The sequence below is a fragment of the Euleptes europaea genome, chromosome 1 (genome assembly GCF_029931775.1).
Source record: "Euleptes europaea isolate rEulEur1 chromosome 1, rEulEur1.hap1, whole genome shotgun sequence".
In the NCBI taxonomy this organism is placed as follows: domain Eukaryota; kingdom Metazoa; phylum Chordata; class Lepidosauria; order Squamata; family Sphaerodactylidae; genus Euleptes; species Euleptes europaea.
The window spans coordinates 177,771,775-177,783,624 of NC_079312.1; the positions used below are offsets into that span (position 1 = coordinate 177,771,775).

At 53.1% G+C, this 11,850-nt stretch overlaps 1 protein-coding gene across 1 annotated transcript in view; it reads left to right on the forward strand.

Annotated features, from left to right (window-relative positions):
* Positions 1-9,780, forward strand: part of BCAP31 (B cell receptor associated protein 31) — a 38,278-nt gene extending 28,498 nt beyond the window's left edge. The window contains exon 8 of the mRNA XM_056859489.1: positions 9,717-9,780. Within this exon, the coding sequence (XP_056715467.1) occupies positions 9,717-9,755 (39 nt within the window). The 3' untranslated portion in view covers positions 9,756-9,780. The remainder of the gene's footprint in view (positions 1-9,716) is intronic.
* Positions 9,781-11,850: the final 2,070 nt, after the last annotated feature.

Here is an 11,850-nt window from a genome sequence, read left to right on the forward strand (position 1 = left end):
CCCGTAAACAAAGTCTGCCTTGTAAACGTCGGGACGTGACATCACCCCATGGGTCAAGAATGACCCGGTGCCTGCACAGGGGGCCTTTACCTTTTTTTGGATGGGTTACACTGGCCCCGAGCAGGGCCGTGCTGCTGAGAACCGAAGGGAGCAGCAACGCTGGCGTGGAAATGCCTGCAGTCCATGCACACAAAGGTGTGTGTGTGGGGGTGCCATTGCTTCCATGCATTGCTGTTTGTGTGTGTGTGTGGGATCTCATTCTCATTTAGCAGCTGCAAATCTGTAAAATGTTTTGAGGGCAACCACCTATTCTGGTTGCTGCAGCAGAACTTGTCTTTTAGGAAAAGGTAGAAGGGCATTAGTGGAAGTATTTGCGCGGGCCCAGCTATAATGGAAGAAGAAGAGTTGGCTTTTGTACGCTGATTTTCTCTACCACTTAAAGGAGAACCAAACCGGCTTACAGTCCCCTTCTCTTCCCCTCCCCACAACAGACACCCTGTGAGGTAGGTGGGGCTGAGAGAGCTCTATGAGAACTGACTGGCCCAAGGTCACCCAGCTAGTTTTATGTGGAGGAGTGGGGAATCAAACACGGTTCTCCAGGTTAGAGTCCACCGTTCTTAACTGCTATACCACGCTTGTTAATTTGTTTTATTTACTTCATATCCCACTTTTCTCCCCAGTGGGGGACCCCGAGCGGCTGACATCCTTCTCTACTCCATTTTATCCTCACAAGAGCCCTGTGAGGTAGGCTAGCTGAGAGTGTGTGACTTGCCCATGGTCACCCAGCAAGCTTCCATGGCACGAGAAGGGATTCAAACCTGGGTCTCCTGGATCTTAGCCCGACATTCCAACCCAGGGGTGTAAAACATAAGGCCCAAGGGCCAGATCCAGCCCTTTGAGAGCTGTTACCTGGCCCGCAAACCAGCCGAAGCAACCACCCCCAAAATTCCCAATCTGGGCTGGCAAGGCATGGCCCAATTAAGTGACATTTATGTCATCTCTGGCCTTCATAACACCCCAGCTCTAACCACTACACCCACATGGGCTCTGAAGCGGCTCAAGAGGTTGCCCCTTCATTTGAGACCCCCTGACCAAGAGGCCTTTTAAAACTGCGTGCCCGCAAGCAAGCCTGGCACATGAGTTCGAAAATAGTCTGGTCTTGGTTGCCGGGTAACATTTTGGCCCAAACGGTGCCTGTCCGAAAGAAACCGCCAGGCCCTGACAGCCAGCTCCTCCCCACCTGGGCCCCGTTGCTAGGCCTGGGCAAAGAGGAAGAGCCGGGCAGGGCCGGGGAATCCTCCTTGGCAACCGTCCCGCCACGCTGGGGCCGGCACGTAAATCGGTCACGGGGCTCTGCCTCGTGAGGGAACTGATAAAGGTGAATGAGGTGGGTGGGGCTTCAGCGCCGGGCCGTCGCACCCCGAGGGAGTGCCTGGACAGGGCAACCTGAGTGGCAGGAACACAAGAGCCCTTGACTTTTGTTCTTGGGTTTGGAAGAGAGAACAAGGCACTCCGCGGTTATTTGTGGGAGGGGAGCAAAACAAGCCTGGATTTCAAACACTGTAAGATGTACACTAGGGGCCCCGTGGCGCAGAGTGTTAAGCTGCAGTGCTGCAGTCCAAGCTCTGCTCACGACCTGAGTTTGATCCCGACAGAAGTTGGTTTCAGGTAGCCAGCTCAAGGTGGACTCAGCCTTCCATCCTTCCGAGGTCGGTAAAATGAGTACTCAGCTTGCTGGGGGTAAAGGGAAGACGACTGGGGAAGGCACTGGCAAACCACCCCATAAACAAAGTCTGCCTAGGAAATGTTAGGATGTGACGTCACCCCATGGGTGCTTGCCCAGGGGACCTTTACCTTTTAAGATGTACGCTGGAAACCAAAGTGGCGTGATTTTGTTAATGTTTTTGTGCTCTCACGTTGTGAGCCTTGGGTCTGAGGAGGCGAGGAGGGATATACTTGTTTTAAAGGATCGAAATATTATAGTCATCAGAAGTGTGCGACTTTAAGAACATCAGAAAAGCCCTGCTGGATCAGACCAGTGGCCCACCTAGTCCAGCATCCTGGCTCGCACAGGGGCCAGCCCGTTCCTCTGGAGGTCCAACAACAGGGCGTAGAGGCCAAGCCCTTTCCCTGATAGGAACCTAAGAAGAGCCCTACTTGATCAGACCAGGGAGGGTCCATCTAGTCCAGCATCCTGTCTCACACAATGGCCAACCACTTCCCCTGGAGGTCCCACAACAGGGCATAGAGGCTGAGGCCTTCCCCTGACATGTACATCAGAACAGCCCTCCTGGATCAGACCTGTGGTCCATCTAGACCAGCATCCTTTCTCACAGAGCGGCCAACCAGATCCTTTGGAGGTCCAGCAACAGGGCACAGAGGCTGAGGCTTTCCCCTGATAAGAACCTCAGAAGAGAACTGCTGGATCAGACCAGTGGCCCATCTAGTCCAGCATCCTATCTCACACAGTGGCCAACCAGTTCCTCTGGAGGTCCAGCAACAGGGCCCAGAGGCTGAGGCCTTCATAAGAACCTCAGAAGAGAACTGCTGGATCAGACCAGTGGCCCATCTAGTCCAGCATCCTATCTCACACAGTGGCCAACCAGTTCCTCTGGAAGTCCAGCAACAGGGCACAGAGGCTGAGGCCTTCATAAGAACCTCAGAAGATCCCTGCTGGATCAGACCAGTGAGGGTTCATCTAGTCCAGCATCCCATCTCACACAATGGCCAACCAGTTCCTCTGGAAGGCCAACAACGGCATAGAGGCTGAGGCCTTCCCCTGATAAGAACCTCAGAAGAGCCCTGCTGGATCAGACCAGTGGTCCATCTAGTCCAGCATCCTGTCTCACACAGGGGCCAACCAGTTCCTCTGGAGGTCCAGCAACAGGGCTCCGAGGCCTTCATAAGAGCCCCGTTGGGTTAGATCAGGGGCCCATCTAGTCCAGCATCCTGACTCACGCAGTGACCGACCACTTCCCCTGGAGGTCCCACAACAGGACAGAGAGGCTGAGGCCTTCCCTTCACGTTACCTCCCGTGACTGGGATTCAGAGGTTTACTGCCGAAAGATTTCCCTGAAAAACCGGGCTTCAAGGCAGTTAGAGCAGTCTGCATGAATCCCAGTCCCTTCAAGGTCTAGGAGACCCCACCCCACAACCATTGGCATGTGGGCATGAGTGAAGTCCCTCCAAGTCAAGTGTTGTCCTTGACGTGCAGTCTGATAATCCGTCCTTGTGAACATGTCTCTGGACGGTGCTTGGATCTACTTGATCTCACACCGGACTGTCTGGGGACTTTTCAGCTGGGCAAGGGAGGCTTCTGCCACCCTGGACAGCTGGCATGCTGGCTGGATTCCAGCTGGATTGGAGCCGGATGGCTGGCTACGGGCATGTGGCGGCAGCATTTAGCTACAGCTACCAGCCTCCAGGTGGGACCTGGAGATTTCCTGAAATAACAACTGATCTCCAGACAAAAGAGATCAGCTTCCATTGGAGGACTTGGGAGGGTAGACGCTATGGCACTACACCCCGCCCGCATCATGCTCCACCCCCAAAATCACCAGGAATTTCCCAGCCCAGAGTTGGCACTTGGTGAATCTTGGCATTGTGCTGTTCTTAAGCACACGGCGCTTCTAAGTATCTGTCCCTCAGGCAGAAGGATTCGGGTCATAAGAACATAAGAAAGGCCCTGCTGGGTCAGACCAAGGCCCATCAAGTTCACTGGTCTGTTCACACGGGCCAACCAGGTGCCTCTAGGAAGCCCACAAACAAGACAACTGCAGCAGCATTATCCCGCCTGCGTTCCACGGCATATAATATAATAGGCATGCTCCTCTGATCCTGGAGAGAATAGGGATGCATCATGACTAGTATCCTTTTTGATAGTAGCCATGGATAGCCCTCTCCTCCATGAACATGTCCACTCCCCAAGCCTTTCAAGTTGGCAGCCATCACCACATCATGGGGCAGGCAGTTCCACAATTTAACTATGCGTTGTGTGAAGAAATACTTCCTTTTATCAGTTTTGAATCTCTCGCCCTCCAGCTTCAGCAGATGACCCCGCGTTCTAGTATTATGGGAGAGGGAGAAAACTTCTCCTTGTCTGCTCTCTCCGTACCAGGCATAATTTTATAGACCTCTATCATCTCTCCCCTTAACTGCCTTCGTTCCAAGCTAAACAGCCCTAAACGCTTTAACCGCTTCTCATAGGGCAGTTCTTCTAGTCCCCTAATCATTGTGGTTGCTCTTTTCAGCACCTTCTCAAGCTCTGCAATATCCTTTTTTAGGTGTGGCGACTGGAACTGCACACAGCATTCCAAGTGTGGTCTCACCATAGATTTATACAAGGGCAGTATGATAGCAGCAGTTTTATTCTCTATTCCTCGACTAATTATAGCCAGCGTGGAATTTACCAGGGTCTTTGCCTGGTTTGCCCTTAGGAAGATGCAGTTGGAGGAAAAAATTCCCCATTTGGCAACATAGCCGGGTAAGGTTGAATACCCAGGACCTAAAGAATTGCCTGCGTCCCTTTTTCGTATTGCCTTGGCCCCGTCTTGTTCTCTAGACGGTGCTTTCGGTGTTATCCTCATTCCTGTCCCTCCTCCTGATCTCCCCCATTCCTGAGCTCTCCGTCTTGGCTTTCACCACCTGCTTGCCCGTCGCGGCCGCCTGCTCCTCCTCTCCCCCCCCCCCCCAAGTCCCGGAGCGGGCCTGTTCAGCCGGCTGCAGCCGGGTGACATTTTTGCCTCGCCGGGCGACCTAAAAATAGGGTCCGTGCATGCCCGGCTCGCTCCCGACGACCCTGCGGAGGCTCTTTTAAAAACCGCTGATGCAGCCGAGCGTCCGTGGGCACCTGTGGCAGCGAGAGATCCGAGCCCGGGCTCCCTCAGTGGGCGTGTGGCACATGCCCTCTGCTATTTGCGCCCCCCACGACAGCTGCTGATTCTTATGCCAACCCTGCACCGCCCTCTCTGCTTTGCCTCTTAAGGAAGCGGGAGGCGGGCGATGCAGACACAGGCGTGGTTGGCGTCTCTATTTTGGGGATTCAGTTTTGTGGGTTTTTGTTGTGGGGATGGGGCAGGGGCTTCTGAAATGTGGTCATTAGCTCTTTGCGCTGTTTGTCAAGCGGCGTGGAGTGTTGGGAGTGAGAGCCAGCATGGTGTAGTGGTTACGGGCGGTGGTTTGGAGCCGTGGAGTCTGATCTGGAGAACCGGGTTGGATTCCCCCATCCCCTCCACGTGAGCGGTGGAGGCTAATTTGGTGGACTGGATTGGTTTCCCCACTCCTCCACATGAAGCCAGCTGGGTGACCCTGGACTAGTCACAGCTCTCTCAGCTCCACCTCCCTCACGGGGAGGGGAAGAGAAGGTGGCCATAAGCCGGTTTGATTCTCCCTTAAGAGGTAGAGAAAGTCGGCATATAAAAACCAACTCCTCGTCGTCTTCTCTTAAGGAAGCGGGAGGCGGGTAGTGCAGATATGGACGCGGTTGTGAGTCTCTATTTTGGGGATTCTCTTTTGTGTGTTTTTGTTAGGGGGGGCGGGCGCTCCTGAAACGTGGTAATTAGCTCTTTGTGCTGTTTGTCGGGCGGCGTGGAGCGTTGGGAGCTGCAGCCGGCACGGCCTCCTTGGCGCAGGTCCAAGCCCCGCGCTTTCTTCCTCCAGGCCTTTTTGGGCCGCCGGCGGCTTTAGTAAGAGACGTTGCCGTGCGGAGCTTGGCTGTCTTTCTGCCCCCTCGGGCTGGTGTAAACGAGCCGTCCTCTTCTCCCCCCCCCCCCAAGACCGCAGGGTTCCCGGCTAAAACGTCCTGAGCCATGGTGGACAGCCACGGGGAAAAGCTTGTTCCTGTCTAAATTGAGCGTGTACTGGCTAGGGTTGCCTCGAGCCGCCAGTCATCTGGCGTGCGTGCATCCTCCTTAACAATGCAGTTTCCACACACACACACACACACACACACACACACACACACACACACACAGAAAGCGTACTGTTAAATCCCCCCTTGCGCTTTCTCAGCCTGCCGCTAATGGGGCGCATGGTACGCTTTGACCTAGAAAAACAGAGCTGGAAGGGACTCCACGGGTCATCTAGTCCAACCCCTGGCACAAGGCAGGAAATTTACATCTCCCCCCCCCCTCCCCCAGTGACCCCTGCTCTGTGCCCGGAGGAAGGCGAAAAACCTCCAGGATCCCTGGCCCATCTGGCCTGCAGGGAAATTTCTTCCTGACCCCATAGTGGGGTAGATCCCACCTCTGTCCTTCTCCACAGAGCAAACTTTATGTATTCAGTGGTGTAGTGGTTAAGAGCGGTGGTTTGGAGAGGTGGACTCTGATCTGGAGAACTGGGTTTGATTCCCAGCTCCTCCACATGAGCGGCGGAGGCTAATCTGGTGAACTGGATTTGCTTCCCCACTCCTACACATAAGGCCAGCTGGGGGACCTTGGACTAGTCACAGCTCTCTCAGCCCCACCTGCCTCACAGGGTGTCTGTTGAGGGGAAGGGAAGGTGACTGTAAGCCTGTTTGAATCTTAAGTGGTAGAAAAAGTCAGCATATAAAAACCAACTCTTCTTCTGTGCCTAGAGGAAGGCAAGAAACCTCCAGGATCCCTGGTTAATCTGGCCTGGAGGGAAATTTCTTCCTGACCCCAAAGTGGGGCAGATCCCACCTCTGTCCTTCTGCTCCACGGAGCAAAATTTATGTATTTGTGTATTTTCTTTTTGACCCCATCTTTCCATTGGAGGAAGAGCCCCTTAGGTTAAGAGGTGCTTCTGTACAGCCGGAGGCAGCCCGTTGTGACACACTTGAACGATGTGCCTAAGAACAAAAGCCCCTCTCACCTTGCAGTAGGACAAAGGACAATGGGACCAAGCCGCGATCTCACGTCATTGGCTGGCGGGGAGCTGGTCTGTTGTGTGTGTTTGAATATGCAGCCTTGTGACCAGCCTATTGTCTGCCAGCGGTGACTCAGTCCCGCTTGCATTGGGTGAGGTTCTCCCAGAGTAGCCAGAAGCTGTCTGCCTTGCTCTGCCGTCCGTCCAAAGATTTTCACCGGGCGGGGCGCTCTCCCCTTGCTTCCACGGGTGAGGGGCAAGAGGTGGCAAATTCAGCTTTCTGAGAATCAGAGTCATTTTTTAAAAAGTCAGTTTCCTGTGTATGGAGGTCGACCCTCACTCCAGACAGATGCTTAAATAGGACTCGAGTTCCGCTTGCATAGCTTGGAAAGAAGGCGGTTAAGGGGAGACATGCTAGAGGTCTATAAAATTATGCATGGTGTGGAGAGAGTGGAAAGGGAGGAGCTTTTCTCCCTCTCATATAATACTAGAAAGCGGGGTCATCTGCTGAAGCTGGAGGGTGAGAGATTCAAAACAGATAAAAGGAAGCATTTCTTCACACAACGCGTAGTGAAATTGTGGAACTCCCTGCCCCAGGATGTGTTGATGGCTGCCAACTTGGAAGGCTTTAAGAGGGGGATGGACATGTTCATGGAAGTCAGGGCTATCCATGGCTACTAGTCCAAATGGATACTAGTCATGATGCATACCTATTCTTCCTAGTATCAGAGGAGCATGCCTATCATATTAGGTGCTGTGGAACACAGGCAGGACAATGCTGCTGCAGTGGTCTTGTTTGTGGGCTTCCTAGAAGCACCCAGTTGGCCACTGGGTGAACAGACTGCTGGACTTGATGGGACTTGGTCTGATCCGGCAGGGCTTTCCCTATGTTCTTTTCAGATACCAGTAGGGAACTTTGACTCTTAAAAAAACCCCTAAATCTCGTTGGTCTTGAAGTTGATACTGGACTTGAATCTTGGTTTTCCACTACAGACCAGTCCACCGGAAAAGATGTTTAAATAAGATTTCCAGTTGGTGGCTCTTTGTTCCCGCCCTTTGGCTAATGCAGGTGGTGGAAGGAATTATGCCAAATAAGGGTAAATCTGCATAGTCCGGGATCATTTTTCACCCAGGCAGTTCCAGATTCCATGCCAGAGGGGAGGGAGGAACCCTGAATTCTACAGAGGTCAAATTCAGCTGCCGCGTAAATATGGGTTGGAAGAGGTGGTAAATGTGTAATGAAAATACTTCTGGTTCGGTGTAAAATTCAGCCCTGCTCTTAAACATGCACCGCATGGGCCAACCCCCCCCCCCCGGGTGTTCCATAGTATTGAACTCCAAAACATGTTTATTTCTCTTAGGATAGGTGCGGCCATGTTCAAAAGGAGTCAGCCTCTGAATCCCAGAGCCAGGGGGCAAAATCAGGGGAAGGCCTCTGTGCCCTGTTGTCTGACCTACAGGGGAACTGGTTGACCGCTGTGTGAGACAGGATGCTGGACTGGATGGGACACTGGTCTGATCCGATTCAGCAGGGCTCTTCTTACGTTCTTGTGGAGGTCTCGGCCTCTTTGCCCTGTCGTTGCACCTCCAGAGCAACTGGTCGGCCATTGTGTGAGACACGATGCTGGACTGGGCGGACCCTCACTTGTTAGCCAAATTGCTCGGTTATGAATATTTTATATGGGGAAATTAGCAATCAATAACCGGCAAGGGGCATAACCTCGGGATCTAACCTTTGTTTACGGGAGTCCGTTCCAAGATTCAAACAAGAGGCGGAAGCAAGGGTTTCTTTTAAGAAGTTTACTTTAAAAATACGTGCCCACGCAATCCAATAACATGTACACAACACACAATCAGAGCCTATGAAGTAAAGGTAGTAGGATAGACGTTCGCCAAGGTGGCAGTTTCCCTTTGAAGAGGGGCGATACTACACCTGATCCAGTAGCGGACGTCCGAATGCAAGAAAAGTGGGTCAGGGGATTTCAGGGGCTCGGCCAGCAAGGCAGGAGAGTATTGTGGCTGGGCTGCGCAAAACCCACGCCAACGTAGTGACAGCAAGCATGAGAGGGGAAAAGGAAAGATGATTATGACTGAGGGTCACTTCAATTATATTCTTTCTGGTGGGTGCTGGCTACGTGTCTGGTTGTTCCTTGCGAAATGGCTTCTGCTGGACATTCGAACGGGGTCACAGGAAAATGGATTCCCTCTGGTTCACTCGGAGGGGTCGTCCTGCCCGCGGTTCCTTCATGCCTGTTTCGCGGGACGGTGCGGGAGCCCTTTCCATAGCGTTTGGGGCTTGTTGCACGTCTGGGACGGGGGGCGACACGTAGCTACTGGGGTTGCCATGTCTCCAGTCTGGGAGATGGCAAGCGTGGGGCAACCCACTGGTCTGAGCTATTGGGGCTCTTTGTATGATGGCCTGTTTTGGAGTGTGGCTGTGTCACAGGATATTAAGCCTCCCTTTCCAGAACCGGGGACCCGCACGCGTGCAGTTAAGTCTTTAGGAGAGCTGTTCCCAACATCTTGTCTGACCCAAAGATGTCACCTTTTCACCAGCGTGGTGTAGTGGTTAAGAGTGGTGGCTTGGAGTGGTGGAGTCTGATCTGGAGAAACGGGTTTGATTCCCCACTCCTCCACATGAGCGGTGGAGGCTAATCTGGTGAACTGCATTTGTTTCCCCACTCCTACACACAAAGCCAGCTGGGTGACCTTGGGCTAGTCACAGCTCTCGTAGAGCTCTCTCAGCCCCACCTACCTCACTGGGTGCCTGTTGTGGGGAGGGGAAGGGAAGGTGATTGTAAGCCGGTTTGAGTCTCCCTTAAGTGGTAGAGAAAGTCGGCATATAAAAACCAACTCTTCTTAACTGTGCGTTTTATCTTTGTTTCTAACAGGCGGTGTGCGAAGGACCCAAGGACAAGAAGGAAGAGTGATCCCCCGCATCTGCTGTCCTGGCTAGTCATCTTCCCGTTTGCTGGTTGCTACACATTCATCCTACCCCCCTGGGTGTGGGGGCCCGGTTGAGCCTCTCATTCTGGACACTGGCTTGGGTGGGGGTGCTCATTCTTCATGCCCCTCCCCGACACACTAGCTTTTACGTGGATGGGTAACTTTTCACACCCCTGCCTTTCTGTTCCTTCCCAAGACTAGCCATGAGCTTACCAGCATGGAACTGGGGGGGGGGGGCTGATTCTGGATTTTTTTTCCCTCACATAGGAGGTGGGGGAAGGTAAGACCCTCCTTTCGGGCGAGGCGGGAGGGGGCCGGATCACTGGAAGCTGAGGGTTGTCCAGCCGTTCTCGCATGTTTGTCTCTCCCCCCCCCCCCGCTGTTGTTTTTCCTCTCTCAGCTCCCCCCACACTTTGGATAGTGCGCTGCTCCCTCCGAAGCTTTATGGGAGCATGAAAGGGCATGCCGCAGTGTGCCTGTTGGGTGCGAGGAAAGATCTGCTTTGTACGTCCACACCCTCTGTAATTTTTTTTTATATATATATCTATATATCTATAAAGGATGAGGGGTTTGTACGGAGCTGCTCATTAAAATCTCTGGAACAAAACGCAATGTGGTTTGTTGCGGAACAGTATAGAGTTCTGTTTTGACCCCTTGTGGTAATAAGGTGTATGGGTAAGGTTGCCAGCCTCCAGGTGGTGGCTGGAGATCTCCCGCTATTACAACTGATCTCCAAGCGATAGAGATCAGTTCCCCTGGAGAAAATGGCCACTTTGGAAGGTGGACTCTATGGCATTGAAGTCCATCCCCTCCCTAAACCCTGTGCCCATCAGGCCACGCCCAAGAATCCAGGTATTTCATAGAATCATAGAGCTGGAAGGGACCACCAGGGTCATCTAGTCCAACCCCCAGCACAATGCAGGAAATTCACAACTTCCTCCCCCCACACACACCCAGTGACCCCTACTCCATGTCCAGAAGATGGCCAAGATGCCCTCCCTCTCATCATCTGCCCAAGGTCATAGAATCAGCATTGCTGACAGATGGCCGTCTAGCCTCTGCTTAAAAATCTCCAGGGAAGGAGAGCTCACCACCTCCCGAGGAAGCCTTCTCCACTGAGGAACCTCTCTAACTTAGAAAATTCTTCCTAATGTCTAAATTTCCCAACCCAGAGCTGGCAACCCTACTCCAGAAGTAAGACCACCTACTTCTAGGGTTGGTACCTGGATATCTCCCGCTATTACAGTTGATATCCAGATGACCAAGATCGGTTCCCCTGGAGAAAATGGCTGCTTTGGCAATTGGACTCTATGGCATTGAAGTCCTTCCCCTCCCTGGACCCTGCCCTCCTCAGGCTCCACCCCCCAAATCTCCAGGTATTTCCCAACCCGGAGCTGGCAACCCTGTGTATGGGGGAGGGACTTCAGTGTATTCTCGCCCTACCGGCCAGGTGCAAGCCCGCCCCATCTGACTCCAAGGTCAAATGCCAGTTCCCTGTCTCTAGGCTTGGCCACATCGTCTCCGTTTGTCCTCCCGGTTCCTCTCCCCGGTCTCGGCTTGGTTACGCTCCAGGCTCCGCTCTGCGTCCATTTGGGTTTGACTTCACCCTCCCAAGGTCACCTAAGGTCTGCGGCAACAAGCCGGCCCTATGTGCAAGTGCCAGAAAAGGTGCCCACGGAGGTGACGCAATTGCCCGCAAGGTGTCTGAGCAAGGAGAGGAGACGCTGCGAAAAGACGGGAGATGGAAGAGGGAGTGCAAGATTTGACAGACAAGGATTTTGGGGAAGGGGGGGGGGAATTTTGGTGAATGGAGAGCCGGGGAAGGGCTCTGACGGAAAAGTGGCTCTTTTAATTGACGGATCTGGCCTGATGAAGAATCAGCCCTCAAGCTATATTGGAGCAGTAGGAGAAGCCTCCTACCTGGGGGAGAGTTTAGAAGAAGAAGAAGAGCTGGTTTTTATATGCTGACTTTCTCTACCATTTAAGGGAGACTCAAACCAGCTTACAATCACCTTCCCTTCCCCTCCCCACAACAGACACCCTCCTGTGAGGTAGGTGGGGCTGAGAGAGCTGTGACTA